This window comes from Tetranychus urticae, chromosome 1, assembly GCF_039701765.1.
Source record: "Tetranychus urticae isolate SD_2017Ah chromosome 1, NJAU_TeUrti_SD_1.0, whole genome shotgun sequence".
NCBI lineage: Eukaryota > Metazoa > Arthropoda > Arachnida > Trombidiformes > Tetranychidae > Tetranychus > Tetranychus urticae.
Genome location: NC_142958.1, coordinates 29,264,891 through 29,291,204, shown reverse-complemented (window position 1 = coordinate 29,291,204; position 26,314 = coordinate 29,264,891). Strand labels below are relative to the sequence as shown.

General features: G+C 32.5%; 8 protein-coding genes across 13 annotated transcripts; 3 read left to right on the top strand and 5 right to left on the bottom strand.

Annotated features, from left to right (window-relative positions):
• Positions 1–3: 3 nt before the first annotated feature.
• LOC107361711 (protein Son) lies at positions 4–3,779 on the bottom strand. 5 transcript variants are annotated; one of them, XM_015928575.3, is made up of 6 exons: positions 3,503–3,779; positions 2,902–3,094; positions 2,627–2,813; positions 908–2,147; positions 665–775; positions 4–588 (listed from the first exon to the last, which is right to left on the bottom strand). In XM_015928575.3, exons 4-6 carry the CDS (start codon positions 2,048–2,050, stop codon positions 130–132), a joined length of 1,713 nt encoding a protein of 570 aa, XP_015784061.1. In that variant the 5' UTR covers positions 2,051–2,147; positions 2,627–2,813; positions 2,902–3,094; positions 3,503–3,779; the 3' UTR covers positions 4–129. The 5 variants fall into 5 exon arrangements, with proteins under 5 accessions (XP_015784061.1, XP_089122401.1, XP_015784062.1 ...); XM_089266275.1 differs by lacking the exon at positions 3,503–3,779 and having other exon boundaries at positions 2,627–2,652; positions 2,720–2,813; positions 2,902–3,044; XM_015928576.3 differs by lacking the exon at positions 3,503–3,779 and having other exon boundaries at positions 2,720–2,813; positions 2,902–3,044.
• A 486-nt stretch (positions 3,780–4,265) lies between these two features.
• LOC107361710 (ARF GTPase-activating protein GIT1) lies at positions 4,266–8,582 on the bottom strand. The gene is made up of 5 exons (XM_015928573.3): positions 8,274–8,582; positions 7,093–7,455; positions 5,061–7,026; positions 4,927–4,990; positions 4,266–4,824 (listed from the first exon to the last, which is right to left on the bottom strand). The coding sequence occupies exons 2-5, from the start codon at positions 7,151–7,153 to the stop codon at positions 4,615–4,617; spliced, it is 2,301 nt and encodes a 766-aa protein (XP_015784059.1). The 5' UTR covers positions 7,154–7,455; positions 8,274–8,582; the 3' UTR covers positions 4,266–4,614.
• A 579-nt stretch (positions 8,583–9,161) lies between these two features.
• bsk (mitogen-activated protein kinase dJNK) lies at positions 9,162–12,318 on the bottom strand. Of its 2 annotated transcripts, none has more exons than XM_015928579.3 (4): positions 11,786–12,318; positions 11,463–11,713; positions 10,624–10,951; positions 9,162–10,517 (listed from the first exon to the last, which is right to left on the bottom strand). In XM_015928579.3, the coding sequence occupies exons 2-4, from the start codon at positions 11,624–11,626 to the stop codon at positions 9,783–9,785; spliced, it is 1,227 nt and encodes a 408-aa protein (XP_015784065.1). In that variant the 5' UTR covers positions 11,627–11,713; positions 11,786–12,318; the 3' UTR covers positions 9,162–9,782. The 2 variants fall into 2 exon arrangements, with proteins under 2 accessions (XP_015784065.1, XP_015784066.1); XM_015928580.3 differs by having other exon boundaries at positions 11,463–11,597.
• Positions 12,319–12,572: 254 nt separating this feature from the next.
• Positions 12,573–14,303, bottom strand: LOC149094926 (uncharacterized). Its single transcript, XM_089266307.1, has one exon. It carries the CDS (start codon positions 13,962–13,964, stop codon positions 12,807–12,809), a length of 1,158 nt encoding a protein of 385 aa, XP_089122433.1. The 5' UTR covers positions 13,965–14,303; the 3' UTR covers positions 12,573–12,806.
• An 81-nt stretch (positions 14,304–14,384) lies between these two features.
• Uba5 (Ubiquitin-like activating enzyme 5) lies at positions 14,385–16,192 on the top strand. Its single transcript, XM_015928581.3, has 4 exons — positions 14,385–14,537; positions 14,619–14,664; positions 14,734–15,207; positions 15,277–16,192. The coding sequence occupies exons 1-4, from the start codon at positions 14,470–14,472 to the stop codon at positions 15,790–15,792; spliced, it is 1,104 nt and encodes a 367-aa protein (XP_015784067.1). The 5' UTR covers positions 14,385–14,469; the 3' UTR covers positions 15,793–16,192.
• A 3,896-nt stretch (positions 16,193–20,088) lies between these two features.
• On the bottom strand, positions 20,089–21,178 carry LOC107361527 (uncharacterized). Its single transcript, XM_015928365.3, has 2 exons — positions 20,587–21,178; positions 20,089–20,520 (listed from the first exon to the last, which is right to left on the bottom strand). The coding sequence occupies exons 1-2, from the start codon at positions 21,037–21,039 to the stop codon at positions 20,209–20,211; spliced, it is 765 nt and encodes a 254-aa protein (XP_015783851.2). The 5' UTR covers positions 21,040–21,178; the 3' UTR covers positions 20,089–20,208.
• A 401-nt stretch (positions 21,179–21,579) lies between these two features.
• LOC107370618 (uncharacterized) lies at positions 21,580–22,872 on the top strand. Its single transcript, XM_015938591.3, has 2 exons — positions 21,580–22,359; positions 22,426–22,872. The coding sequence occupies exons 1-2, from the start codon at positions 21,907–21,909 to the stop codon at positions 22,735–22,737; spliced, it is 765 nt and encodes a 254-aa protein (XP_015794077.2). The 5' UTR covers positions 21,580–21,906; the 3' UTR covers positions 22,738–22,872.
• Positions 22,873–23,102: 230 nt separating this feature from the next.
• LOC107370617 (uncharacterized) lies at positions 23,103–25,689 on the top strand. Its single transcript, XM_015938590.2, has 6 exons — positions 23,103–23,286; positions 23,830–24,309; positions 24,417–24,542; positions 24,632–24,766; positions 24,834–25,040; positions 25,115–25,689. Exons 2-6 carry the CDS (start codon positions 24,160–24,162, stop codon positions 25,241–25,243), a joined length of 747 nt encoding a protein of 248 aa, XP_015794076.2. The 5' UTR covers positions 23,103–23,286; positions 23,830–24,159; the 3' UTR covers positions 25,244–25,689.
• Positions 25,690–26,314: the final 625 nt, after the last annotated feature.

Here is a 26,314-nt window from a genome sequence, read left to right as displayed (position 1 = left end):
AGCTTTTTACAATGAAAACATGCGATATGTTGAATTTATTTAACAAAATATATATATACAATTATGGAAATAGACTCAAAGAGTAAATCATGACAGGCAATTGAAAAAGAAATAAGAAAATTGATATTTTCAAGTTCCTTCTTTTTCCACTAATCCATAAGCTTGAAGAGCAACAGTAGCAGCTAACGCTTTGGCTTGTTTCTTGGTTCCACAAGAAACTGATGGTCTATATTCAACGCCGTTAACTATACATTTCATAATAAAACTTTTCTTATGGTCAGGACCAACAGCCTCAACCATATCATATACAGGTAAATCCCATTTATGTTTTGAACAATGTTCTTGAAGAAATGAAATCGGGTTTCTACCTCTTGAAATTTCAGCTACATCGACAACTTGCGCTGGAATTTTGCTGACAGTTTCTTCTTCTGCTACTAAACCTTTGGTATCAAATTTCAGAGATGGAATAATAGGCTCAATTGTCCCTTTCTGATTTCTACCAAGTCCGGTGCCAGGTTGCCACCCCATTTTGAGCAATAAATGCATACCAATACCATCTTTGATTCTGTTGCCTTCCGAAAATTGTTCCTTAAAAATGCATGAGATGAGAAAAGAAATGTTAAAAAATAACATAAAAACGACAAAAAGTAAAAATAATCCTTACGATTCCAGCTCTAACGAATCGTCTCTCTTGCATTTGCGAGGCTGTGATTTCAGCTGCAATTGCAGCGGCCTGCTCATTTTGAAGAGCTTGTTCTTGCATTTTTGCAGTTATCTGTAAAAATTAGAAATTAAAGGGATTAAAAAATCAATCAAAATATGATTAGAAAATAATCAAACAAGGGAAGTATCTGATATGGTACAACTTTTCCCCGACTTAAACATTAAGTATTAAAACTTTACTAACCAATCTTTCTGCTTCATAAATTTGTCTGATAGCAACCAAATTCAATGGATCTTCTTGAAGCTTTTTCTTGGCACTTAATCTTAAAGCCACAAGAGTACCTATTTCTGAACTATTTGTTGACGGCGCTATTTCTTGATCAGAAGTGGAACTCGTTACAGACATATCTGACTGATCTGTAGATTTTGAAGTTTCTTCTTTCGGGTCTGGAACTTCTTTGAAAACTCTTTTTTTGCTTTTTTCAGGTACTTTTGCCGGTGGTGGCATTTCAGGTTTCACTTCTATCCATTCCAATTCTTTTACTCTATGAGTATCTCCACTTGATACTGGAAACTTATCAGTTAATTCTTTCTGGATTTCTTTGGACGATCTAGTAGGTAACTGAGCGAAATCCCGAACCTTTATTTGAATATCTTTTCTTTCTTTCAGTTTAAATGGATGTCTAATAATGGCAGAGCAAACAGATTTAGTATCACCATTTTCATCGTCATCACTATCAGAATAAGAATCGGAAAGAGAATCTTCGTTAGCGGCTGCTTCCATAGTAGAAATTGCACGACAGTATTCTGACCATTGGCTAATCGAATTCTTTTCTTTCAAATTTCTAAGTTGCTCCAGGTTCAACTTATTAATATCTACTCCTTTAGGTAATGTACCTGATTTTATCATACGCGCAAGGTTAGCCTTTGCAATTTGAAGCAATTTTTCTTTATCGACCTTTTCGATAACTGATTGACTTCTTGATCGGCTTCTTCGTCTTCTCTTTGTATGAGATGATCGATCACGACTACGGCTACGGCTACGGCTATGTGTTCGTCTTCGACTTCTACTACTGTGACCATGACTGGAACGTTGAGATTGATGATGCGAATCAGAATGGCGATCTTTATTTCGAGAATCCGATGAACTTAATAGATCTGTAGGGTCAATAGAATAATAGCCAAGACCTTTTCGCTCATCTGGACTGGGAGACTTCCTTTTTCTTTTCTTCTTTCGAGTTTTTGAATATTCATCCAAATTATAAAATGCGCTTTCTTTGAACTTTTTTTTCTTTTTCTTTCGTTCCTTGTCTGACTTATGTTTCTTCTTTTTCTTCTTATTCTCCTCGATCACTTCACCCTCCTCTGGAGAGCTTATGTCTTCCATTTTTCTGCATGCTCGGAACTGATAATTAACTGCAATCCATATTATAAAAAGCCAGGAAAAATCGATGGATTTTCAAGTCACTCATTGATTGATGGACCTGTATACACACCAAATAAAAAAAACTAGTTAAAAATATTTACACTGACAAAATATTAGAGCTTTTTAAATTCTAGGGAATATTAAAAGATAGGATTAACTCTTAAGTAATTGAAAATTATTTGAATCTTTCACTTATTCAGGTCCTTAATTTCAGGATGTTAACATAAAGTTCAAAACAACTCTCTTGTTATACTCTTTGGTTCAAAACATAAATATTGTTAAGCAAGTGTGGGAGTGTCATTGAAATGCGCTTAAAATTAGCGGCTTTTTCAAATTTCCTCATTTGCGCATCAAAATACATGCAAAAACATGTAAATTAAAAAGGAGTGAAAAAATTTTTCCTTTCGAGTTAAGAGAGGGGTTCTTTCACACACTTGTTTCTTAACACCCTGTAACTTTGATGAGAAGAGATCTGTGAAGGGACATTTAACGATATTAGCCATAGTAAGTGTGACAAAATGAGCAAAACCTAATTACATTGAACGTGAGCATCTGCATGTAATCTGGCAAAAAAAGGAATGAATGAATTCTTCAGAGGTTGTTGTTGAATAATCAGAATAGATAATTTACCAGAAACAGAAACTTCAATCAAAAGCAACAGCCAAAAACCAAAACCAAAACCAGCTAAGCAACAGCAAAACAGAAATGGAGAAAAAGTCACAAGCTGTATTTTCAAAGGTATAAAATGGGAGTTTAGATTATCTCATTCAAAAATAAGCGCGCTTTTATTTCTATAGATAAAAAGGTTTTACCTTAATCTTGGGTTGTAAAGTTGAAGCAAAAGTGAAGAACTGTAAACCAATAATCCAGGCTATAAGATGGACAATATGAGATGAATGGATTTGTCACTAATTTACACTTTCCAATCAACATAAATAGATGAATTTTACATGTTGACTGTCGATTAAAAACACAATTTTTAGAGTAAAATGAAGCAAGAAACAGCTATCCAATGGTTAAAAACAAAAAAACAACAGCCACGTTAATTGAAATGGGCGGATTCCGTGTGTTGTGGAGAAAAGATGAAAATTTGAAAAAAGTAATCATAAAGAAAAGAAAAGATAGTTAGAAAAATATTGAAAAATAATTAGACAATATGATAGTTGGTCAAAAAGGTAAAAAAAGACATGACCAATGTTATTGAATAGGTAATGGTAATACATAGACAAACACAGGACAAAGAGAGCTTAGGTGTAAACAAGGGGTGGGGAAATTGCAATGGGTCTTGAAACATCTAACATCTAACAGTCTAAATAAACTAATGTTGAAAAAACCATGTAAATAATGTTCCACATTACAGGAATAAATGTGATGAAGATATAATCAAAATATGATTTATAAATTGATACTTACCTAGGGATTTTTTTGTTGTTTATGTGATGGAGATGGCAAACTGGCAAACAAGGGTAACCCTTCACCTAGCAATACCTTTTGACACATACAATTGATACCAAATAAGACTCTGGTTTTAAAGATTAATTGTTGATTGTATATAAATGCAAATAATAATGTTGAAATAATAAAAGGTAAAGAGATAAATGAGATGAGACTGGTTGTGTTGTTGAATAAAAAGTGAGAGTATCAAGATAGATATTTGCCTCTCATCATGTTTTCCCTTTCAAGATCAAAATAAAATAAAAAAAGACGCAATATGCAGAGTCTTTTTCATGCGTAGCTGTTGATTTATAATGCAACCATCAACAGAGGAATATCTTACGGAAATTGAAATAAACAATGTTTTATCAGCATAATTAAAACCACCAACAAGTTACAAATAGCTCAAAACAACCTAATTAAACAACTGTAGAGAAGAATAGTTGAAATCGATTGATAAGCAGATAACCAGAATAAAAACTTATCATGTTTTTATTTTTGTTTTTATATTTCTAATAATAAATTGGATAAGTTTACATTTCATGGTATTTTACGAATTACTAAAAGTCACCCAAAATAGAAAAGAAACAAAACCTAGGCTTAATCTACACTTTCAGTTGATATTTAGTAATCTATTTACAATAAATTTGTTTTTAAAGACAATTCAGCGTCATTCATGATCTATGAAAAGGTTAACCCATTGGTTGATTTAGACGCAGCAAAATCAAAGCTACTTTGAGTGTTATTAGGGAAAACATTTTTGATGTTTTATTTAATTACATATAATTTGAAAATTGAGTTTACAATTTGTATAATAAAAAAGGTAAAGTTTAAAAGGTTTAAAAATTTACTAAAGATAATTGAGCTTTTTCAAGTTTACATTTTTCAACTCTTTCAGATTAGGGATTGAATTTGTATAATGATAAAAATAGAGAATATATTTTGACACGCTCATTGCATCTCTATCATTCTTCTGGCAAGAAATTAATTCAATGTGTAAAAATTGTTAGAATTATCTGCATCAATTATTAATATATAATAAAAAATTTGTCTATATTGTAGATTATCTCCTTTCTTCATGATGATCACTATTAAGGGTCATTTAAAATCATGATAAGTTGCTTGGCCACTCTTGCGATATCGTATGCACTATCAATAATTTTTTCAACTTCAGAGTGTCCGTCTGGTTTTGAATTTCTCACTTGACATTCGGACATTAAACGGGTAGTATTATTACGTAAAGCTTCAATAATTTCGAATAATTGTTCCTCTTTGTTTTTCAGTTCTCCATCGGACAGGGACTGGAATAAAAAGCAAAATTTGATTAGATATGCAAATTGATTATATTTAACAATTTCAGAAATCTAAAAGTTTCCATGATTTGAAAATTGTTGAATATTTACCTCAGGAAATAAATCTATCATATTGAAAACGGCTTGTTGAATATTTTCAGCACACTTTATGAACCTAATATGAAAAGAAAGAAAACAAAATTAAATATGATGCAAATTAAAAAGAAAAGGGTTTGGATACTAACACTTCTTGTCTACCTTCTAGTGATACTTGAAGTAGTTCTTGAATACCTTTCGTTATTTGTTCGGTTTTACGAAAAACATCTTCTTTTATTGGAAATGATGGTGGATGACTCGAATTGTGTTTAGGCGAGAGAACTGCATATTCAGAATCGCTTTGACTAGAGAAAGATTCGTGGTCCAGCTTTTGATTACTATGAGCTGCTTGTAAACCATGAATAGGTGATCTAGAGACTGGTTGTGGTGAATTGCATGATTGAGGTATTCGAAGAGGTGAAGATACTGTTGCTGGTGATGGCGGAACTGGCGTGTGAGTCGGAGTTTGATGAGTAATTTGAGATTTTTCCGTAACACCTGAAGGTTTGTCATACATAGATGCAGCTCGAGTCATGAGAATTTTGTTTGGTGAACGAGGTGCCAATACAGGAGAATGATGTGCATGAGAATAATGATGATGATTAAGATGAGGACTGACATTTGTTGGTTCAGGTGAATTGGTAAAAGGAATCTCTTGAGACGTTTGATTTTTCGATGTAACTACTAAAGAGCGAAGTTGAGCATTTTCGTTGACCAAGGTATTGACAATGTTTTTCAAAGTCGAGATTTCAGTCTTCATATCTTTATTGCTAACAATCAATTCTTTTAAAAGTGAGTCTGATTTAGACAATTGGTTTTGTAAAATGCGATATTGATCCGAACTATTATTGTTATCACTCTTATGTTGATTTGATGCTAATTTGTGGTTAGACTTCAATGCTGAGGCATCTTCTACTTCATCATAATCTCTTTCATCATCCGAGGCAACGGAATCGTATAATGGGTCAGTGTCATCATCACTGGTATTTTGTAAGCACCATTCAATTCGGGAATTTGTTATTCGAAGTTTATGGGGTGGATGAGCATCTGAACTTTTGGGAGCATGAAGTTGCCTTCTTTTTGACTCAATAAGAACATCGATTAATAGAGAAGTGAAATTTTTTGCACTAAATCGAGCAAGCTTTTGTCTGCCTTGATTTCGCGTTGACGAGAACATTGGATTAACTGGTAAAAATGGAACTAGATTATGTTCTGGACTGGCTGTTGACTGATTGCGAAGCTGCAACCAAATTTCATCTAATTCACGACGATCAACTTCATCATAAACATCTTTGGCAAGTTCCTCGAACTGTTTGTTAGTTAAAGCCTGAAGTTTAGTTTTAGCTAAATGTGTGTCTTCAGGAGGATCGATACTATCATCAGATAATTGAGGAATTAAGTAGTGTTGACCTTGTTTATGATCAGGTTTACGACCACAGAGAAAATGAGATAATCGGTCAGTCAATTCAAACTGAAACTCAATTAATCTTTCAACTATATCATTATGTGATGCACTTTTAGCATAATCCAGAGCTGTTTTGCCATTTAGATCAGTAATAAGCGGATCTGCACCATAAGCGAATAACAGTTCCATTTGAGCTAGTTGACCAGATTTGGCAGCAACATGCAAAGGAGTATTATGCTTTGCAGGGTGAAGATAATTGGGATCAGCCCCAGCAATCAAAAGCCGTAAGCTTGTTTTTAAACTTGAACTTCGAACACTTGAATGAAGCTCTTCACTAACATCACTATTACTGTCACTATCCTTGGGTCCTGGTTTCTTGATAAAATTAAGCTTCTGATATTTGGCCTTAATGAAGTCATTTTTTGCTGGATATAGACCATCCTTAGGATTTGGTTTTTTACGGAAAGATGATCTCATTGAATGCGTGAGAGATGAAGTTAAAGAGTTGCTTCCTGAATTAAGCAAAGTATATTCCCAAATTGAGTTACTTCCACTGTTATAGAGATTAATAACCATTTGAAGTTCACTGGAAGACCATTGGCTCTTCTTGATAGATTTAATTTGAGAAACTTCTCTTCCCATATTACGATGTACAATACAGCAGTCATCACATACAATAACGCCTCTATTAACTGAAGCCCACTCAGCATCTAAAAAGAGTAAAAAACAATAGAGATAAGAATTTAAAGATAAAAATTTGAAGAAGCTGAACATACCTGTATTGGAACAGTCAGCACAATCAAAAATAGTTCTTATTTTAGATCTTGATAAACTCATTTTGATGATTTGATGAAGAATTGAAATAAAATAAAAATTGGTTTCTTAAAATTTCTAAATTGTCAACACCCAACAGCAAACAATTGTAAGACTAGTTTGCTCAGCTATTTTTAAAGGTGAAATGCAATCAGTTGTCCAAGTAAATTAAAATGTAAATTGATGATGAATCGTCTTTAATCAACCATGAATTACAGATCAGCAAAAACGGTAAAATCAGGCAAAACAAGTTACAACAGGCAAATTAGCTTGTAAATCAGCTCATCACGGTTTAGATTGGCCATTGAACAAAAAAATATAAAAATCTGAAATTGTGTAGAGAAAGAAAGAGGATATGACATGATTATTATACACTAAACATCAAAAATTAAAACAAAAGGTCGATGAAGATAAGGATACAAGTGATCTATAAATAACCTTATTTTGGGAAGACTTCATTCTTGACTTATGGTAGTTTTATTTTTTACTCAAGAAGCCAGTAAGAAATTTCCGGTATCATTTCCAGGAGAAAATATCTTTTAAGCTAGGTTTCACAGAAAAATGCAATACTTTCTCTGTTATGATGAAAGTCTCTAGATGAAATAATGTAAAAAGTATTTGAGGAGCAAGCCAAAAAATTTAGTACTGAACAAACCTAATTGTTATCGAATCAGCTACTCGAAGAATGCATTATTCTTACATTTACAGCATTCACCAAAAACTGTAGCAAAGTATAACAGCTCACATTGTATTGACAAAATACAATTTAGTTTGAAAACAAGCATTTCAATTCGAAACAACCATAAGTGTATTGATAAACATTTGAGATGTTCTGAGATGGAGGAATCTGGAGTTAAAATGGCCTATCATTACTGATTCTGTGTTTCCAGAGCGGTCTGTTACCACAGAAGTTATTGTTTACACATTAAAAATGTTTTAATGTGACAGTCACATTGTGACAAACTATAAGCCGAAAGATTCGATTAAACGGTTAGAATTGCGGATTGTTTATTCGATACAACACGACAAATATTTAGGTTCGGAATAAACAAATCCAGAGCAAAGTTAATCTTCGAATGTAATCGGGTTATTCAAAACTTGATCAATCAAGCAATTTGAACAGTGTAAATATAATCGAGCTTACCTTATAGATATTTATTGCTTACGGAAACAAATCCTTCATACCTTAAACAACCGCCGGAATTTGAAAGCCTGAAATTATCCACAATAGAGGCAAACAGAAATCACATTTTTATATCAAAATGATAAAAAATAGATGAAAAAAGAAAGCTAAAATAGCATTAAAAACTCATTTAATTCAAGTATTTACAATTTTTCAGACATAAATAAAAAAAATGAAGAGGCTGTGGCTTCCATGCAATAATAAAGACTTCTATTGGCTACAGCAATGGTTTTGGCGCTATTTTCAATTTTATCAACTCTTTAAACGTTAAAATTCATTATGAATACAATTTAACCAGCCATTTATTTTCAATGAATAAATTGAGCAAATCAATTGGTTCTTTTAAAGATTTTCATTATTTATTGAACTTTTGAAACTTATAATTGAATAAACTAGTGACATTCATTATCAACAAAATTGGTATTATTCAAGGATTGTGATCTTATGTCTAGCAATTGCAAGATGACAATGATAGTCATTGACTTTGATTTGTTGTGAGTTTTGGTAAAAATTAATTTGAATCTAAAAATTGAAACAACTTACAATAATGAGTTACAGTATTACAATACATCAATCTTTGGATAAATATAATATACTGACTTAGTTTATAAAATTGTTTCAGAAAATGTAATTTTAGATGGCTTTAGATGATGATTTGATTAGAAAAGAAGAGATTTAGCTAACAATTTATCTTCCAATATTAACTAGAAGGGTTAAATGGACAAAAAGGTTCAACCATTACTTGATAAAAATAAAGATACAAGGAAATTTGGGCAACTAAATATGGGGTAAAATTGATCTTCAGGTAAATCGGTTTGGAAATGAAAAATATATGCCAAGGTTTGTGTCTTCTGGTTTGGTCTTACTTTGACTTCTAAATAACATTTAATTTATTGTAAATTAATTCATGAATTACTTACAACACGATTAAAATTGGAAAGGTAAGAGGTGGGAAAGGAAAAAGAAACAAATGAAAAGATGAGCTCAAGCTGGTTGGTTTTCTGTTCACTTTTAGACATTGAAGATGTATGAAGGGTTGCAGAAATTGGAACAATTAAAAAGCGATTGATGACTTTTTAATAATTGTAGATGATATCCGTATTATCATTATTATTATTATTAACCACATTTGTTTTCCAGTTACTCGTGGTGTTATTGGTGGTTAGTTTTTTGCTACGACTCGTCATGCTGAATACAAATAATACATGTAATAATAATCTCATCATCATTATATATATCAATAGCAGTTGGATTAGATTTAGAAGTAGCCATAGTAGTTGTAGTTGTAGTAGTTGTAGCAATAATATTAGAATTAATTGATAGTAGTAGATGTATATTAGGAATGCGAATGGAGAAATTAAAATTCATCTTTGCCTTTTCGTTATGTTGTTTTTCATAGTCATAGTTTCATAGTTGATAACATTTTTAATTTTTAGTTTTGCTTGTTTGTATTTTTGTCAATGTGAAATCCTACGTGTCTGGACCATTGTGCTGTGCAGGAGGTGGTGGTGGAGGCGGCGGTGGTGCTGGAGGAGCAGTGATAAAACCATTACGTTCACTTTCATACTCTAATACTTCTTGATAAATAAGCTCCTTCCATTGGTCAACAGTGTGTTCCCTTTCATCAATATGGTGATCATATGGTGCAGGTGCTGGAGCTTCAACTTCACTAGCATCCCACCAAACTTTAATATAGTCATGATTTAGAGCTTCATCAACGGAGATCCGTTTCTCTTGGTCAACAACTAGCATCTTTGATAGTAGATCACGAGCCTCGGCAGCTGTTAATTTTGCATGTTCCGTTGAATCAGCTGGAAACAGCATATCTGGAAAAAGTCTCTCAAATCTATATCCATCGTATCTTGGCCTATTCTCGACGTAACTCCGTACTGAGGGTTGTAATCTTTGCATAAATTCCGGTGAAGGCGTACCAAGTTGCTCAATAATTTTGTTCCATTGGTCTATATGATCGGTCCCTGGAAATAGTACAGTTCCACGAATCATTTCACCCATGATACAGCCTACAGACCATAAATCTACATTGTCAGTGTAGCCCATTCCTAAAATCACTTCGGGTGCTCGATAGTAACGGGTGACAACATAAGGTGTCATGGCAAAGTTGGTACCCGCTGTACGAGCTAAGCCAAAGTCCAAAATTTTAAGGGTGCAATCACTTTTTACCACGATATTCGATGGTTTTAAGTCCTAAAATAGAATGGAAATTAAAAAATCAATATAAAAAATTGAAAAGAAAATAAATTTAACGCTTTGTGAGGACAATCAAAAAGTAAAATCTGAAAATTATATTAACCCTGTGGATGATTCCAGCCGAATGAAGATGCTTGATGCCACAAAGCATCTGATAAAGTAGGTAGGACATTCGTTCATGGTCGAGATCCATTTGAATGACTTGACAAAGATTGGCATCCATCAATTCCATAACTAAATAAACATCTTGAAATTCCTCTAGAGTCCTTTGTGGTGTGAAGGCATTCAACAATCCTATTATGTTTTTATGATTAACTAGCCTCATCAGCTTAAACTCCCGATATGCTCTCTTTGCATGAGTAGTATTTTGAAATGGTCGGGATAACTTTTTAATGGCAACATTTTGTCCCGATTCCGAATCATATGCTGAACTGGAAAGATGAAAGAAAAAAAATTATAACATTGTATATAAAATATAATTTATAGATAATTTATAATATTTTAAGATATAATACACCAATCTTGTTTCTAGGTAAATGCAAGGATATAAAAGTAAAATGTAAATACCAATGAAAATTTACTACTATGGGATGACATACGAAAATGATCAGATAGAGATTTCAGCACTAGTTACTATACTGAATCTTCATTGTCGTCATCATCAGTTCCTTTTTTAAAGATAGAGGACAATTCCTATAATTTAAAAAATCTATTGAGAGATGCAACATTGAGCTAATATTTTGATGAGAAATTGTCAAATACAGGGAATATGGAGTACATTTTACTATGTAAAAATATAAATACATCTAATTAATAGACTGTTGAAGCCCCGTGAATTTATCTACGTACAGAGTGAACATCAAAAACTGAGATCACCCATTAAGTAAAGATGCTGATGGTGATGACAATAATTATGACGAGTAGATAAATAAAAACACTTACCAGACAATTCCTTGAGCCCCTGAACCAATTGGCTTGAGATTTTGATACCTTCTCAGTATAGTGAATTTGGTCTCAGCCACTTCTACAGTATAAAACATAGATTGGCTTTTAAATTGAACGCTATTAATCCGATCACTATTGGTTGTAGTTGTTATTGATGACATTATACATTGGTTAATCCATTAAACAGGCGTTTTAGATTGAGAAAAAAATCAGCAATACAAGAGTAGCCGAGGGAAAGAGAATAAAATCTACAAAAATGAGTGACTTTAAAAAAAACCAAAAACAAATCGTCAAAATGATAAATAAAAAAGAGGACTAACAAGAGATGGAGAATCCAAGAGCAGTAACGTGAATGAGTGAAGTAGAGAAAAAAGGTTGGCTGTGATTTTGAATGAAAGTGAAATCCGATTTTGATGAAATGTTGTTGTTCACGATGATGTTTATATTGATGAAGTTATCGATGATGATGAATATGTTGTTGATGATGCTGATGAAGACGGTTGAACTGGTGAGAGTTGAAAAGGGAGAATTGAAAGGACAAGAGTCTCAGTGGAGTCTTAAAAATAATACAACTTGTAAAATGTTGATAGTCAGATGTTTTTGTTGATGTTGGTGGTGGTATCAATGGATTTTGAGGTACTTGTTCCTTTGGAATAATGAATGGTTAATGAAAACTAGATGACCAAATTTACAAAACAACGGACTGTTTTTATCACAAATAATATTATATTATTATACTAGCAATATCAGTAATAACATGATCACAATCAGGCCGAGAAGCAAAATTTATCAAGAGCAAAAAAAGGATGAAGAATTTTAAACCTCTTTTCTATGGGAAAAACTGATGTAGCTTATTCCTCTTTCACTATTTCTCTCTTTCTCTCCTTCTCTCTTTTTCACCAACTCTTGTCTTCTCTTTCTCTTCTTTCCTTACAAACTCTGCTGATATTTTTTATCTGTACAGGCGCGTTCACAATAATTCTGAGCACCCAATTTGAAATAAATGAGCAAAACTTTTTGCTCATGCTGTAGCCGCTTAGTCAAAGGCATAAGAGCCATCTATTGATACGCTTCAATCAAACATTTATTTGAACCAAATTTACGAATAATTTTTCAATCTTTTTACTTGTTGTCAATAAATGAATCTTACATTTATTTCATATGATATTAAAATAATTTATAAATTGTACATTCAAAGAATAAGTAGGAAATTATATTTCCCTGTTCTTATCGTCTTTTTTTTGTTTTTAACAATTTAAATAAAACGTTTCATCGCTTTGCAGGCATTGATGAAACCTCTTTTTCCTTAACGACACAAAATTACAAATATTATTCAATAAGTTAATTGACTCGTCGACGTTTGTATGTCTTATTATCAGTTGAATGTAAGGGTAATTTAAAAACGAAAACTCTATCAGTCTTGGTTTTGTTAGTATCAACATGACAGCCAACAATATTTCCATATTTTCTCATTTTGATGGTTGATGTCAGGAAAACTTTGGATACTTCTGAAATGAGGAGTGGCTTGAATTGGTTAAGATAGATTGATAAAATTAAACCATGGATAATAATCTTGTCCTTGCACTTTTCGGTCATAGTTCGAACGGGCTTGTTACTTGCATGCAATGAGACTGTGTAATTTTCCAAAATGTATTGTTGCAGCTCAAAGCTTTGTAAGCCAAGTGAACCATGAGATTCAACTTTTTTTAATTCACTAGAGCGAAGATTTTTAAGTTTGATCAAAGTATCCAGAAAAATGCAGCAAGCCTTTTCCAAATTATTTTTAACTCTTTCAGCAAAATGTTGAACCAGTGGAGAGTTGATATATTGTAAGAAATTTTCTAGGTCGTAGGATGATTCGACATTTGTTACTATGCTTTCTGAAACAATATCATTAATATTGTAGACTTCTTTGGCTGAAGTAGCATTCTGATTGCGAGGGGGCATTAAAAATGTATCATTAATAATATCTGTTGTATCAAATTTGGTTTTAATGACTCCATCTGTAGGTGTAGACGATTTGCTGGCTATCGAAGCTGTCTTGTCTTTCATTTCCTGGTAATCATCCTCTCCAAAAGAGATTGCGAATTTTTTCCTTTGTTCAATACGTTTAAGGCTTCGCTTTGATCCAAATTTTTCATTGTATTCATCCATTTGCTCTTTATAAGATAGAGATGACAAATTACTAGATGCTCGAACAGGAAAATTTATCTGGGGTTTCATACGAAAATAAACACATGGTTTGAGACGAGCTTTGTTTTCTTCAACTTCAAGAATCATGAATCTCCGATGACTTGGAATAAATTGGCTCCCAGAATATAGAACTTCACTTAGAGGATCTTTAATTTCACATTTTAATTGATTCTCATCAGTTTTGATGTTTAAATCAATGTTGCTTTCTCCATCAGGTACACCATTTGAAGACCATTCAGTAACACAAATAGGACCAGAGTTAGGCTTATATTTCACTTTAACTGATTTTTTAGACTTTGATTGCATTTTAAAGGGGAAAGTACTTTCAGTTTAGATACTAGTGAGGAATTAGAAAACAGAAATCCCAGTAATCAAATTAAATTGATTGAAGGGAATGAAGAAAATTCAAAGATGATAAAAATATAAACACATTTGAAGAGATCAGCTTAACAACCACGTGGTTACAATGCCGGGGACTTTAATGGTAGTTTATAAATTGCATTCTGTTCATGCTTATTGATTTAAATTAAAATTAAATCTGAATAATATTGAAATTAATGATGAATAATTTGTTGCACTGAAAAATAAAAAATCACTTCGTCAAATAAATGAATAGTTCAAGTAAAAATTTCAACATTTAATTTTATCATTCGTATTTGGCGCTTTGACAGACTAAAGCCTTGTAAGCTTACTGGTTAGTTGTTCAATGAGAAACTGTTGATGTTGAGTTTATTGCCACGAAACCCAATTTGTTGAACATATTTTCGTGTTTCTTAATTATTTGATAAATTTGATTGATTAATTGGTTAAAATGGCCGAATCCGCTCGTCCCAAGATCGACGTTATGTCAGATGAGGTTACCGATGTGAATCCTTACAGGTAAAAGATTTTAGTTATTTTATTACTGACAATTCGTTTCATTTCCTTTCTTAAATTTTGTTTATTTTATCTGTAATTCAGTCGACTTATGGCTTTGAAAAAAATGGGAACAGTTAAAAATTACGAGGTAAGTGTCCATCTTAATCCCTAGTTGCATTATAAAGATGTGTTTACTTTGTTTTATTTACCAATTCAGGAAATCAGGTTATATACAGTTTTGATTGTTGGAGTCGGAGGTGTCGGATCTGTGGCTGCTGAAATGTTAACTCGATGTGGTATCGGTAAATTAATCATGTTTGACTATGATAAAGTGGAATTAGCGAATATGAATCGATTATTTTTTCAACCTCATCAAGCTGGAATGTCAAAAGTTGAAGCAGCTTCTAAAACCCTATCATTCATCAATCCTGACGTTGTCTTTGAAACTCACAATATGGACATTACCAAACTGGAAAATTTCAACACTCTAATTGATCGAATTGTTAAAGGTGGACTAGGAAATAAAGCTGTCGATTTAGTTCTTAGTTGTGTTGATAATTTCGAAGCCAGAATGGCAATAAATACAGCTTGTAATGAAGTTAATCAGGTTTGGTTTGAATCTGGAGTTAGTGAAAATGCAGTCTCTGGACATATACAGTTGATAGATCCTGGTAGGACCGCTTGTTTTGCTGTAAGTAATTACAAACTATCAATTGTAATATAATTGTGTAGCTTACTAATCAAAGTTGTCTCTTTTCAGTGTGCTCCTCCTCTAATTGTTGCTTCCAAAGTTGATGAAAAGACATTGAAAAAAGAAGGAGTTTGTGCCGCATCTCTACCGACCACTATTGGTATCATTGCCGGTTTTTTGGTTCAAAATTCTCTCAAGTATCTTCTCAAATTTGCTCCAGTTACTGAGTATCTTGGCTATGATGCTATGAGTGATTTTTTCCCAACATTTCCTGTAAAACCTAACCCTCAATGTGACGATTCTAATTGTGTTCGTCGTCAACAGGAATATCAAGCAAAAGAAGCAGCTAAGCCAAAAATTGAAGCTGTACCAGAAGAAGTCCCTGAAATCATCCATGAAGATAATGAATGGGGAATTAGTTTAGTAGATGAATATGTTCCCGATTCAGAAGAAATTGAATTAGCTCCAGGAGTTAAACTGCAATACACAAAAGACGCTCAACCCGCTGAAGAAAATGCAAAAGATTTCGTTCAAGATACCGATCAATCTTTAGAAGATTTAATGAAACAAATGAAATCTCTATAAAAATACTTGCCTAGATGTCAATTTCAGTTACTAAATATTGTATCTTTATTGGAATTAACCCTCCAAACTTAAAAAACGAAATATTTTCTATTATTTAGTTTCAATTTTGAGCGACTTTGGAATGAACAATTCAACTTTTATGCTGACTATTTCTCTGTCTTTTGTTGATAAAAAAATCATCAATCATCATATTATAATAAGTTCTCATTATTAATCAACTCGGGCATTTTTATTCAGCATTTGCAAAGCAAATATCTATTTATTGAATTGATAAATTTTATGTATTATTATTAAAAACCTATTTCTTTATTTTGTCATACAAGCTGACGTACATCCAATTAACATCATGTTGCGTTTTCAATTGAAGTAAATTTTTAACAATAAAAATTCTGGATAATTTACAATATGTTTTGAATTTATTCCTTGAGTAGATAACTTGAGTCAGAGAAAACTATTAATTCAATCATATTAATACTTAAAGCTTCAGATGAGAGGAAGACAGTTGCATTTGCAATTTCATTTGGATCGCCAACTCGTCCTAGAGGTAGTCGTCTGTCCATATCTTCATATACAGTATTTTTTCCAGGTACAAGTGGAAACAAAAACCTAGTTCGCACCGGACCAGGATTGACGGTTTTTATGAAATTGTTTTGTAACAAACACTTACGAGTTTTACACTTAAGGCTCTGCTGACATTGACGATTTTCAGATTGAGGATATTTACTTGCCTAACTCCATAACTCCCAAAGCATAACACGAATAAATGATAAATTTTTCCTAAATCTCGAAATTTATCGTTAAGATGGGCAGTTAGCTTTTGCCGCTAGCTTAAAAAACATGGATTCGAAAACATAACTCTAAGTAATTAAACATTAAAATTTTGTCTAGATCAAACAAAGTTGGTTATCCTTATATGAGATTTATGTCCGTTGAAGCTCAACCACTGGAGCGAACGAAGAAAGAGAGACTAAAAAGGTCTCCAGAACCAAATTCATTTATTATGTGAATGTTTTCTGGTCAAACTAAAGTGATTAAAGAGTTGTTATTGAAAAGACACAATTGTTACATTTATGCATCAAACTTGTACACAAAGTGGCAAAAACTGGCTAAAAATCAATTTCTTGCAAATTTAAACTCTGTTGGTTTGTATAGACATGAACACTGAGTTCACAAATGTGATTTAAAGATTCCTGAATCGATAGTTTTCGAGCAAATCGAGTCCAAAGTTGAAACTTCGATCGCCTTTAGCTCAGCTTTGGAAGCATATTTTTTTTATGAAACTCACTACACTGATATAGCTTTTGACACTCAACCAGAAAATGCACTTATTTTGAGAAAAAAAGTTTCTTGTTCAAAATAAAACAGATAAGTTCGATTTTCATTTAAATCGATCGATTTGTTTGACAGAAAGACTTAAAGAGCTGAAACTTGTTACACGGCTATAAAAATTGTTGGGTCACATCATGCACTGAATAGTTTTTACAATGCATCAAAAGTTCGCTTGATTTTGGCCATTAAGTTTGAAACTTTGAGCCTCGATATTTCGAAAAATGTGGTACCTACAGTCATCATTCTTTCACCAAATTGATCCTTTACTAATTAATAATTCAATTCCATTTAATAACTTTCCATAAGCGGCTTTGAGTCTTGATTTTTGGGTTATAAATGTACTAGCAACAACTTATTTAACAAACTAAGCTCATCTTAACCCATATCTTGGTGAATAAACCATTTTTCTGGTTAAACTTGCACACTAAAGTTTAAAGACTATTGCCAAAGGCTCGAACATTTGAATCGAGTGTTGAGACTTTGTAGCTTTTGTAGGGAAATGAAAACTGAGTCAATTAATACTATTAAATAAGTCAAATGATGGATAGTTCTCGAGAAAATCGAGTCCAAAGTTTAAACTTCGATCGCTTTTTTCTCAGCTTCAGAAGTAGATTTTTTTATGAAACTAACTTTAATGATACATTTTTTGATAACCAACCCCAAAAAGTTCCTTATTTTGAGAAATAAAATTTTCATTTTTCTGTAAAATAGATAAGTTCGATTTTTAGTTGAATCGACCTTTTTCTGTGACCATAATAGTTAGAGACCTGAAACTTATTATCCATTTCTAGAAATTGTTGCCTGACATCATGACTTGAATACTTTTCTAAATCAATCAATAGTTCTTTTGATTTTGGCCATTTGCATTAAAACTTTGAGCTTCGATATTTCGATAATGGCATCATTCACAGTCATCAGTCTTTGACCAGACATCAGTGTTTTTCATGAACTATAATACATCGAAATATTAAACTATTCAATGTGCTATGAAAAAAGTTACAGCATTTTATTACTTATGTTGCCAGGTTTGATAATTGTTTTATAAGTTAAATGGTTACTAAAAAACAAATCATAGGTGCTACAAAGATATTCATTATTGAGCAGATTAGCTAGAATTTTATTGAATATTCGGGCATATTATGTTATAGACAATAATAAAATCTAATGTCTGGTCAAAGACTGATGACTGTGAATGATGCCATTATCGAAATATCGAAGCTCAAAGTTTTAATGCAAATGGCCAAAATCAAAAGAACTATTGATTGATTTAGAAAAGTATTCAAGTCATGATGTCAGGCAACAATTTCTAGAAATGAATAATAAGTTTCAGGTCTCTAACTATTATGGTCACAGAAAAAGGTCGATTCAACTAAAAATCGAACTTATCTATTTTACAGAAAAATGAAAATTTTATTTCTCAAAATAAGGAACTTTTTGGGGTTGGTTATCAAAAAATGTATCATTAAAGTTAGTTTCATAAAAAAATCTACTTCTGAAGCTGAGAAAAAAGCGATCGAAGTTTAAACTTTGGACTCGATTTCCTCGAGAACTGACCATCGGATGACTTATTTAATAGTACCAATTGACTCAGTTTTCATTTCCCTACAAAAGCTACAAAGTCTCAACACCCGACTCAAATTTTCGAGCCTTTGGCAATAGTCTTTAAACTTTAGTGTGCAAGTTTAACCAGAAAAATGGTTTATTCACCAAGATATGGGTTAAGATGAGCTTAGTTTGTTAAATAAGTTGTTGCTAGTACATTTATAACCCAAAAATCAAGACTCAAAGCCGCTTATGGAAAGTTATTAAATGGAATTGAATTATGAATTAATAAAGGATCAAATTAGTGAAAGAATACTGACTGTAGGTACCACATTTTTCGAAATATCGAGGCTCAAAGTTTTATTGCAATTGGCCAAAATCAAGCGAACTATTGATGAATTGTATAAAGTATTCAGTACATGATGTGATCCAACAATTTTTATAGCCGTGTAGCAAGTTTCAGCTCCTTAATTCTTTCTGTCACACAGATCGGTCGATTTAAATGCAAGTCGAACTTATCTGTTTTATTTTGAACAAGAAACTTTTTTTCTCAAAATAAGTGCATTTTCTGGTTGAGTGTCAAAAGCTATATCAGTGTAGTGAGTTTCATAAAAAAAATATGCTTCCAAAGCTGAGCTAAAGGCGATCGAAGTTTCAACTTTGAACGCAATTTTCTCGAAAACTATCGATCAAAGAAAACTTTAAATCGCATAAGTGGACTTCGTGTTTATGTCCCTACTAACCAACAGAGTTTAAATTTGTAAGATATCGATTTTTAGTCCATTCTGCACTTTTGTGTAAAAGTTTGATGCATAAATGTTACAATTGTGTTAGTTGTGTCTTTTTAAAGCAACTTGAAGCAAGTATTTCTTTATCCTGATGTTTTGGCTGAAGATCAATAGGAAATATGGCCAGTGAATCCAGTTTGAAGCTGTGTAGTGAACTTCTCGGTTCATTGACTGCCGAGGAATAAGGTAAAGAAGAGCGAATGCAAATGATTAAAGGGATTGAACCATTTGGTATTAAAGGATCGTAAAAGCAGCAGCCAAACTCTTTCATCTCTCGATGCTAAAGTGGCCATAGTTGGACGTGAGTAAACTAAACTTGCTCATGTAGCTGCTGAATGTGAAGTCATGAAATTGAATTTGCACATTTGTGCAATTTGTTTCGGGATCCCTGTTTCATAAAATCTAGAGCCGTTGTTCCTCATGGTGTCATTTTAATGTTAATGGAAGCAATATTTGGATATCAAACGACGGTTTCGCTGATGTTTACACGTTTTTTTGCCAAGTTTTCAGTTATAAAATCAAGTGCAGAATGAAAAAGAAAAGGTTTCAGCATTTAGCGTTGAAAGGTATTCAAAGGAGTATTTAATGGTGAACCTGAAGATGAGAACTTATTTTTAAAAACAATGAGTCGAGACTATTCCTTGCAAGTTCACTTTATTGATTCAATAATGTAAAGATACATTTCTAGATTAATGCAAATTCTATCATTTTTGTAAGCGGATTTACACCATTTCAATCCAACTACAAGTATCATAATTTATTCCGCAAGCAGATAGCCTGAGTCAGAGAAGACTATTGATCCAGTCATGTTACTTGAGGCTTCAGATGAGAGAAAGGCAATTACATTTGCAATTTCATTTGGATCCCCAACTCGTCCTAGAGGTTGTCGTTTGTCCATATCTTCATACACAGTATTTGTATCAGGTACAAGTGGTGACAAAAACCTAGTTCGTACTGGACCAGGATTGACCGAGTTTACTCGAACATGTGGAGCCAGTTTAAGTGCCATTGTTTTTGTAAACATATCAAGAGCAGCTTTAGACATAGAATAGTACCAGAATTTTTCACTCTGTAAATAATGATTGATTTAGTCATTGGGAATTGTTATATTAATATTTTTATGAGATAAACTTACCGGTTTCACAGCTACGACATTGCTAACATTGACAATCAATCCTTTAGATTTAACCAAATGAGGAATAGACAGTTCAGTTAAACGGACAACAGATCGAACATTAACTTGTTGAACTCGATCATAATCATGAATATAATCAGGATCTCTTATGTCTTTAGTACCACCAAGACCAGCATTATTAACTAATATATCTAAATGTTTGTAAGCAGAAATCGTCTCTTCAAAAGTTCGTACAACATCTTCATCTCTCGTGAAATCAGCTTTGATAACAACAGGCTTGTAGTTGTGAGGTGATTTGGCTTCACATTCAGAGGCTACTTGATCCAGTTTAGTTTGATCACGTCCAACTATGGCCACTTTAGCACCTAAAGATGAAAAGAGTACAGCTGCTGCTTTTCCGATTCCATCACTAGAACCAGTAATTAAAGCGACTTTATTGTCAAGATTAATCATTTCGTAAGTTAGTTAAGTTGATTGAATTTAAAATCAGTAAACAAAGTTAATGAGTTTTAGTTGAGTTACTTTTTAATGACAACTCTTAACAAAAAACTCAGCTTAAATAGTAAGTTAGATTGATCCAGAATGAACGATTTTTGATTATAATCATAATCCAAGATTTAATCTGTAAAACTCTATGTAACCAATGAACTCGAATTTTCAATTCTGTATTGTAACATTTGTAAATATTGTTCGAGATTAAATGTCTACTTTTAATGTATATTCACATTTTAAATCTCTATGTAAATATTATATCACATAATATTTTTTATTATTTCATGTCATAACAATTTATCGCTCTTCAATCAGCATTTTATTCCTCAACCTTGTCTATTCATTTAGATTTATTGTCTCTTTATCTTATTCATTGCCACGTCAAGTTAATCCTTTCTGTTTTATCAGAACTGAATTATTCTGAACTATTTTTAACTCAATTCGAACAAATTAACTATATTCTTCATTTAATCGCGATTTTTTATAATGTTGACGAATATTAAAAGAGACATTTAATCTGAAAAAGATTATTCGCTATGATATTTACGTACATAGAGACTTTTAATCTATTCTCTGAATCAATCTCGAACAATATTTACAAACGTTACAATTAAGAATTGAAAATTCAAGTTCATTGGTTACATAAAGTTTTAGATACTAAAGTACTCATCTTGGCTGAGGATTACAATTAAAAACGCCTTTTAAGTCATCATCATCGTTCATTCTGGATCAATCTAATTTACTATTTAAGCTGAGTTTTTTCTTAAGAGTTGTCATTAAAAAGTAACTCAACTAAAACTCATTAACATCAACTAATTAATTTACGAAATGATCAATCTTGACAATAAAGTCGCTTTAATTACTGGTTCTAGTGATGGAATCGGAAAAGCAGCAGCTGTACTCTTTTCATCTTTAGGTGCTAAAGTGGCCATAGTTGGACGTGATCAAACTAAACTGGATCAAGTAGCTGCTGAATGTGAAGCCAAATCACCTCACAACTACAAGCCTGTTGTTATCAAAGCTGATTTCACGAGAGATGAAGATGTTGTTCGAACTTTTGAAGAGACGATTTCTGCTTACAAACATTTAGATATATTAGTTAACAATGCTGGTCTCGGTGGTACTAAAGACATAAGAGATCCTGATTATATTCATGATTATGATCGAGTTCAACAAGTTAACGTTCGATCTGTTGTCCGTTTAACTGAACTGTCTATTCCTCATTTGGTTAAATCTAAAGGATTGATTGTCAATGTTAGCAGTGTTGTAGCTGTGAAACCGGTAAGTTTATCTCATAAAAGTATTAATATAAGAATTCCCAATGACTAAATCAATCATTTTTTACAGAGTGAAAAATTCTGGTACTATTCTATGTCTAAAGCTGCTCTTGATATGTTTACAAAAACAATGGCACTTAAACTGGCTCCACATGTTCGAGTAAACTCAGTCAATCCTGGTCCAGTACGAACTAGGTTTTTGTCTCCACTTGTACCTGATACAAATACTGTGTATGAAGATATGGACAAACGACAGCCTCTAGGACGAGTTGGGGATCCAAATGAAATTGCAAATGTAATTGCCTTCCTCTCATCTGAAGCCTCAAGTAACATGACTGGATCAATAGTCTTCTCTGACTCAGGTTATCTGCTTGCGGAGTAAATTCAATTCATATTCACATTTAATTCAGACGAGGTATTGTGGTCAATTTGAAATGGTATGAATCCGCATGAAACAAATGATAGAACTTGCATTAATCTAGAAATGTATATTCAACTAATAAAATAAACTTTCAAGGAAAAGTCTCGTCTCAGTCTTTTTAAAAATAAGTTCATTTATTGGACACAGAAGCCGTGCAAGATGCCAGCCGTTAAAAAATTGCGTGAAAATATTTTGATATTTTAATTTGATATCGATATCTATTTATATTTATGCTGCCGTCTGTTGAATAATATTAGAGTGAGCTTTTTAAAAAATGAGTTTGTTTTCATGTGCAGTGACAACAACATTACTTTCTTTCCTCCATTCTTGCTCTTCATTTTCAATTGCAGTTGTAACACTTGATTGTTGTTGAAATTTCATGATTCTCATTATTACTGTTCTAGTTTCAATGTATTACTTGTGAGATATCACTTTTGATATTATCTGTTTTCAAATGGAAAACATATTATCCCTTTTACCAGTGTTATCTGCATTACCATCCTGTTAAGAGTAAGTAACATTCTGTATTAATTGTGGTTCCCCGCTATAATTTTTTCTTGTTCGTCACATTAGATTTTTTATTTTTCGTTTTCTGTTATTTTCTACTTATTAATCGAGCAAAATTCGTTCATGAAACCTTTGTTCTCCTGTCTGTTATGTTGTCTGTCCTTAGATTATTCATCATATTTGACCATCATCTGTCAAGCGTAAAACTGGTGTTTTTATTTTCTTGACCCATTTTCTTTGTCTCTGTAAAGCTGCATAACAAACATCCTATGGCTTTTTGAAAACAATAATAATTTTCAAAAAATAAACTTAGAACCTTCATTTCTATAACCCTGGTATCTAATCGAACAATCTAGCTACATTCGTTCTTGTTTTTTCATTTGTCATTTGATCCGAATCTTCTCTTTGAAACTTCCATGGTTGCTATCGTACTCGACAAATCAATTTGTTAAACCTATGATGATTATTTTTCACTCATAACTCTTTGCTTTCTACAACCTGTTTTGTTAATTCAACTTTTTTTGCTTTCCACTTCTCTATTCAAAGCTCGCTTGATAACAACGGAAGAGGAGGTTTAACAATCAATCTTGATTTTTTTTTTGGATTTTAAGTTGGGACCAGCTCTCCTCAAAAAGTTAAATAAGAAAGAAGGAGGTGGAGGAACTGCAATTCAAACCAGGCCACAATAAACAAAAGTGAATTGTTCATTCCACTTCATCGAGGTTACCAGTTCCAGTTGATCAACTGGTTTTCCTTGAAGAAGAAAGTGAAAGTACGAAAGCCATTTCTCCTGAGTTATCGTTCAACATAAAGTCTACAAAACTCTATTTTTCACCAAAAAACATCAGCAAATTTTTGATACAGATACTGACTACGATGGCTACTTATTTATCAATTTTGATTATCATCTGTTCATACTTTTCATCAAATTTTCTGGTCCAATCAGCTAACATAACTGACCAATTTGCTGACTCTAAACATGGTATCCAAATGGGTAAAGTAATTCAAGGATGTGACGATGCTAAAGTAATTATTTTCTCTGTTTTCTCTGATATCATCTACTAATTAATTCATCCGTTTCCTTTATAAATTTTACGCTTAGACTAATTGTCATTTGCATTTTGTATTTATAGACCAACTTGGAACTTGACTGGAATAATTCGCCAACAGATTACCTTTGCTTTCACCCAAAAAATCCATATCCAGTGAAAAGAATAAAAAGCATTCAAGAATGTGTTCAACTTCCGTCTGATTATTATGTATGTATAATTAACTCTTTCAAAAATTTAAATTATAAGAGCTGTTACGCGTAAACAAGCTGAATAATTGTTTTCTTGCATTTCTCTAGCCTCAACATTTTTGTATGGACACTAAGCTTTCATATAACGTGACTCTCCCCACTTACGGAGACCATAGACCACTGTGGCCGGTCTTCGGTGAATACAAATACGTTCCTCCACAAAGATGGCTTCATAACATAGAGGTAATTTGTTTTTCTCGGAATTTGATATTCGATTGTTCCAAAATTGATTTGATTTTTATCTTTGTAGCATGGAGCCGTTGTTATGTTATACCATCCATGTGCCCATCCGTTTATGGTTAATAGATTACGTGCCATTGTTCGAGGATGTATCCGTAAACACATTATAACACCATACGTTCATCTGGACCCTGATCGCCCTCTTGCTTTGATTTCTTGGGGCTGTTCCTTGAAAATAAATTATGTCAAAAGACAAGAAATTGTCAATTTTATAAGAGTAAGTGAAAATTATTACATTAAGAGTTTGTATTATTGCATTCTAACGTGTCTTGGTATAATTTTGTCTCTTAGACTACTGCGCTTCATGGACCTGAAGGAAAGTACGCTAAAGAAGGGCAATTCACCAAAAATCTGATTAAAATTGCCACTGTACCAAAAGGATCAAATTATAACGATACTCAATTATGTCCATTTTTTTAATCTACCCATCCATCTTGCCTGACAAAAATATTTAATAGCTTTTTTTGAATCTTTTTTGAATTTCTACAATGTGATCAATTTTTGGGTGAATAATTGGGAAGGTGTGCCATACGAAGCTTAAGAATCTTCTCATTCATCAGTCCACACCAAAAGAGACTTTAAAAGTCACACAAGAAACTATCCTGGATGCAAAAGCAGGAATGTTAAGGGAGACCAAAACCTTACATGCTTATTGTTGTGATCTCATGTATTTCTCCAGTTTCGTGCTCTTTTACTATTAATTGTACATCTAAATAACGAGTCAACTGTGAAAGATTTACTTAATCAACAATCAACTTAAATAACCCATTCCCATAACAACTGTAAAATTACGTGAAAACCTTGTGATCACAATCTAGTTTACCAAGTCATTAATAATAGACCAATGTCTTTCTATCTTATTATAATTCAACTGATTCTCACAATCCTTATATACATCCCAGTTTTCCACTACTTTTCTCTATCAACCTCTATTTTTAACAAGATGTGGTTATGAGAATCGTTAATTATTCATTTGTACCCGCACTTTGATGACTAAATTAGCTCTATTGTTTTGGTGATCGATATAAACATGTTGATGAATTTTCCCTCTGTTTAAATTATATGAATAATCTAAACGAGTCAACTATTGAATGGAACGATGAACAGTTTTGGATTAAATTTGCCTACCATGAACAATTAGGATTACTTCTAAAACGACCCAACGTTTCTATTATCAACACCAATGAAACTGGTTCAGAGCAAATCGATGAATCGGGCAAAATCAAACTAATTGACATAACCTTTCTGGTTCTGGTAATCTTTACAATTGTCTTTGTCTTTGTTACCTTAACCGTTAAGGTTCTTTGTCAGCGTTTGAATGACAAAGATTTCGATATTGAATACCTTGAAACTCTTAGCAGAAATATCGCGGCATCCAGAGCTTTTTCAGCTGTACATTTCGGTCAACCTGCTAGTAAATTTGTCAGTAAATCCATCAATAAATCCATCAATAAATCCATCAATAAATCCATCAAAAAATCATTCCTTAAA

Bases quoted from the DNA above. Each gene is read 5' to 3' on its own strand.
- LOC107361711 (XM_015928575.3), bottom strand. From the start codon at position 2,050: ATGGAAGACATAAGCTCTCCAGAGGAGGGTGAAGTGATCGAGGAGAAT. The intron at 776-907 runs GTTAGTAAAGTT...TAATTTTTACAG, and splicing joins TTTATGAAGCAGAAAGATTG to ATAACTGCAAAAATGCAAGA. The intron at 589-664 runs GTAAGGATTATT...TGCATTTTTAAG, and splicing joins GATTCGTTAGAGCTGGAATC to GAACAATTTTCGGAAGGCAA.
- LOC107361710 (XM_015928573.3), bottom strand. From the start codon at position 7,153: ATGAGTTTATCAAGATCTAAAATAAGAACTATTTTTGATTGTGCTGAC. The intron at 7,027-7,092 runs GTATGTTCAGCT...TACTCTTTTTAG, and splicing joins TGCTGACTGTTCCAATACAG to ATGCTGAGTGGGCTTCAGTT. The intron at 4,825-4,926 runs GTAAATATTCAA...TTTTTATTCCAG, and splicing joins TGATAGATTTATTTCCTGAG to TCCCTGTCCGATGGAGAACT.
- bsk (XM_015928579.3), bottom strand. From the start codon at position 11,626: ATGTCATCAATAACAACTACAACCAATAGTGATCGGATTAATAGCGTT. The intron at 10,952-11,462 runs GTAAGTGTTTTT...TCATCTTTCCAG, and splicing joins GGGGCTCAAGGAATTGTCTG to TTCAGCATATGATTCGGAAT. The intron at 10,518-10,623 runs GTTAATATAATT...ATTCTATTTTAG, and splicing joins CGGCTGGAATCATCCACAGG to GACTTAAAACCATCGAATAT.
- LOC149094926 (XM_089266307.1), bottom strand. From the start codon at position 13,964: ATGCAATCAAAGTCTAAAAAATCAGTTAAAGTGAAATATAAGCCTAAC.
- Uba5 (XM_015928581.3), top strand. From the start codon at position 14,470: ATGGCCGAATCCGCTCGTCCCAAGATCGACGTTATGTCAGATGAGGTT. The intron at 14,665-14,733 runs GTAAGTGTCCAT...TTACCAATTCAG, and splicing joins GAACAGTTAAAAATTACGAG to GAAATCAGGTTATATACAGT. The intron at 15,208-15,276 runs GTAAGTAATTAC...GTCTCTTTTCAG, and splicing joins GTAGGACCGCTTGTTTTGCT to TGTGCTCCTCCTCTAATTGT.
- LOC107361527 (XM_015928365.3), bottom strand. From the start codon at position 21,039: ATGATTAATCTTGACAATAAAGTCGCTTTAATTACTGGTTCTAGTGAT. The intron at 20,521-20,586 runs GTAAGTTTATCT...CATTATTTACAG, and splicing joins ATGTCGTAGCTGTGAAACCG to AGTGAAAAATTCTGGTACTA.
- LOC107370618 (XM_015938591.3), top strand. From the start codon at position 21,907: ATGATCAATCTTGACAATAAAGTCGCTTTAATTACTGGTTCTAGTGAT. The intron at 22,360-22,425 runs GTAAGTTTATCT...CATTTTTTACAG, and splicing joins GTGTTGTAGCTGTGAAACCG to AGTGAAAAATTCTGGTACTA.
- LOC107370617 (XM_015938590.2), top strand. From the start codon at position 24,160: ATGGCTACTTATTTATCAATTTTGATTATCATCTGTTCATACTTTTCA. The intron at 24,543-24,631 runs GTATGTATAATT...GCATTTCTCTAG, and splicing joins AACTTCCGTCTGATTATTAT to CCTCAACATTTTTGTATGGA. The intron at 24,767-24,833 runs GTAATTTGTTTT...TTATCTTTGTAG, and splicing joins GATGGCTTCATAACATAGAG to CATGGAGCCGTTGTTATGTT.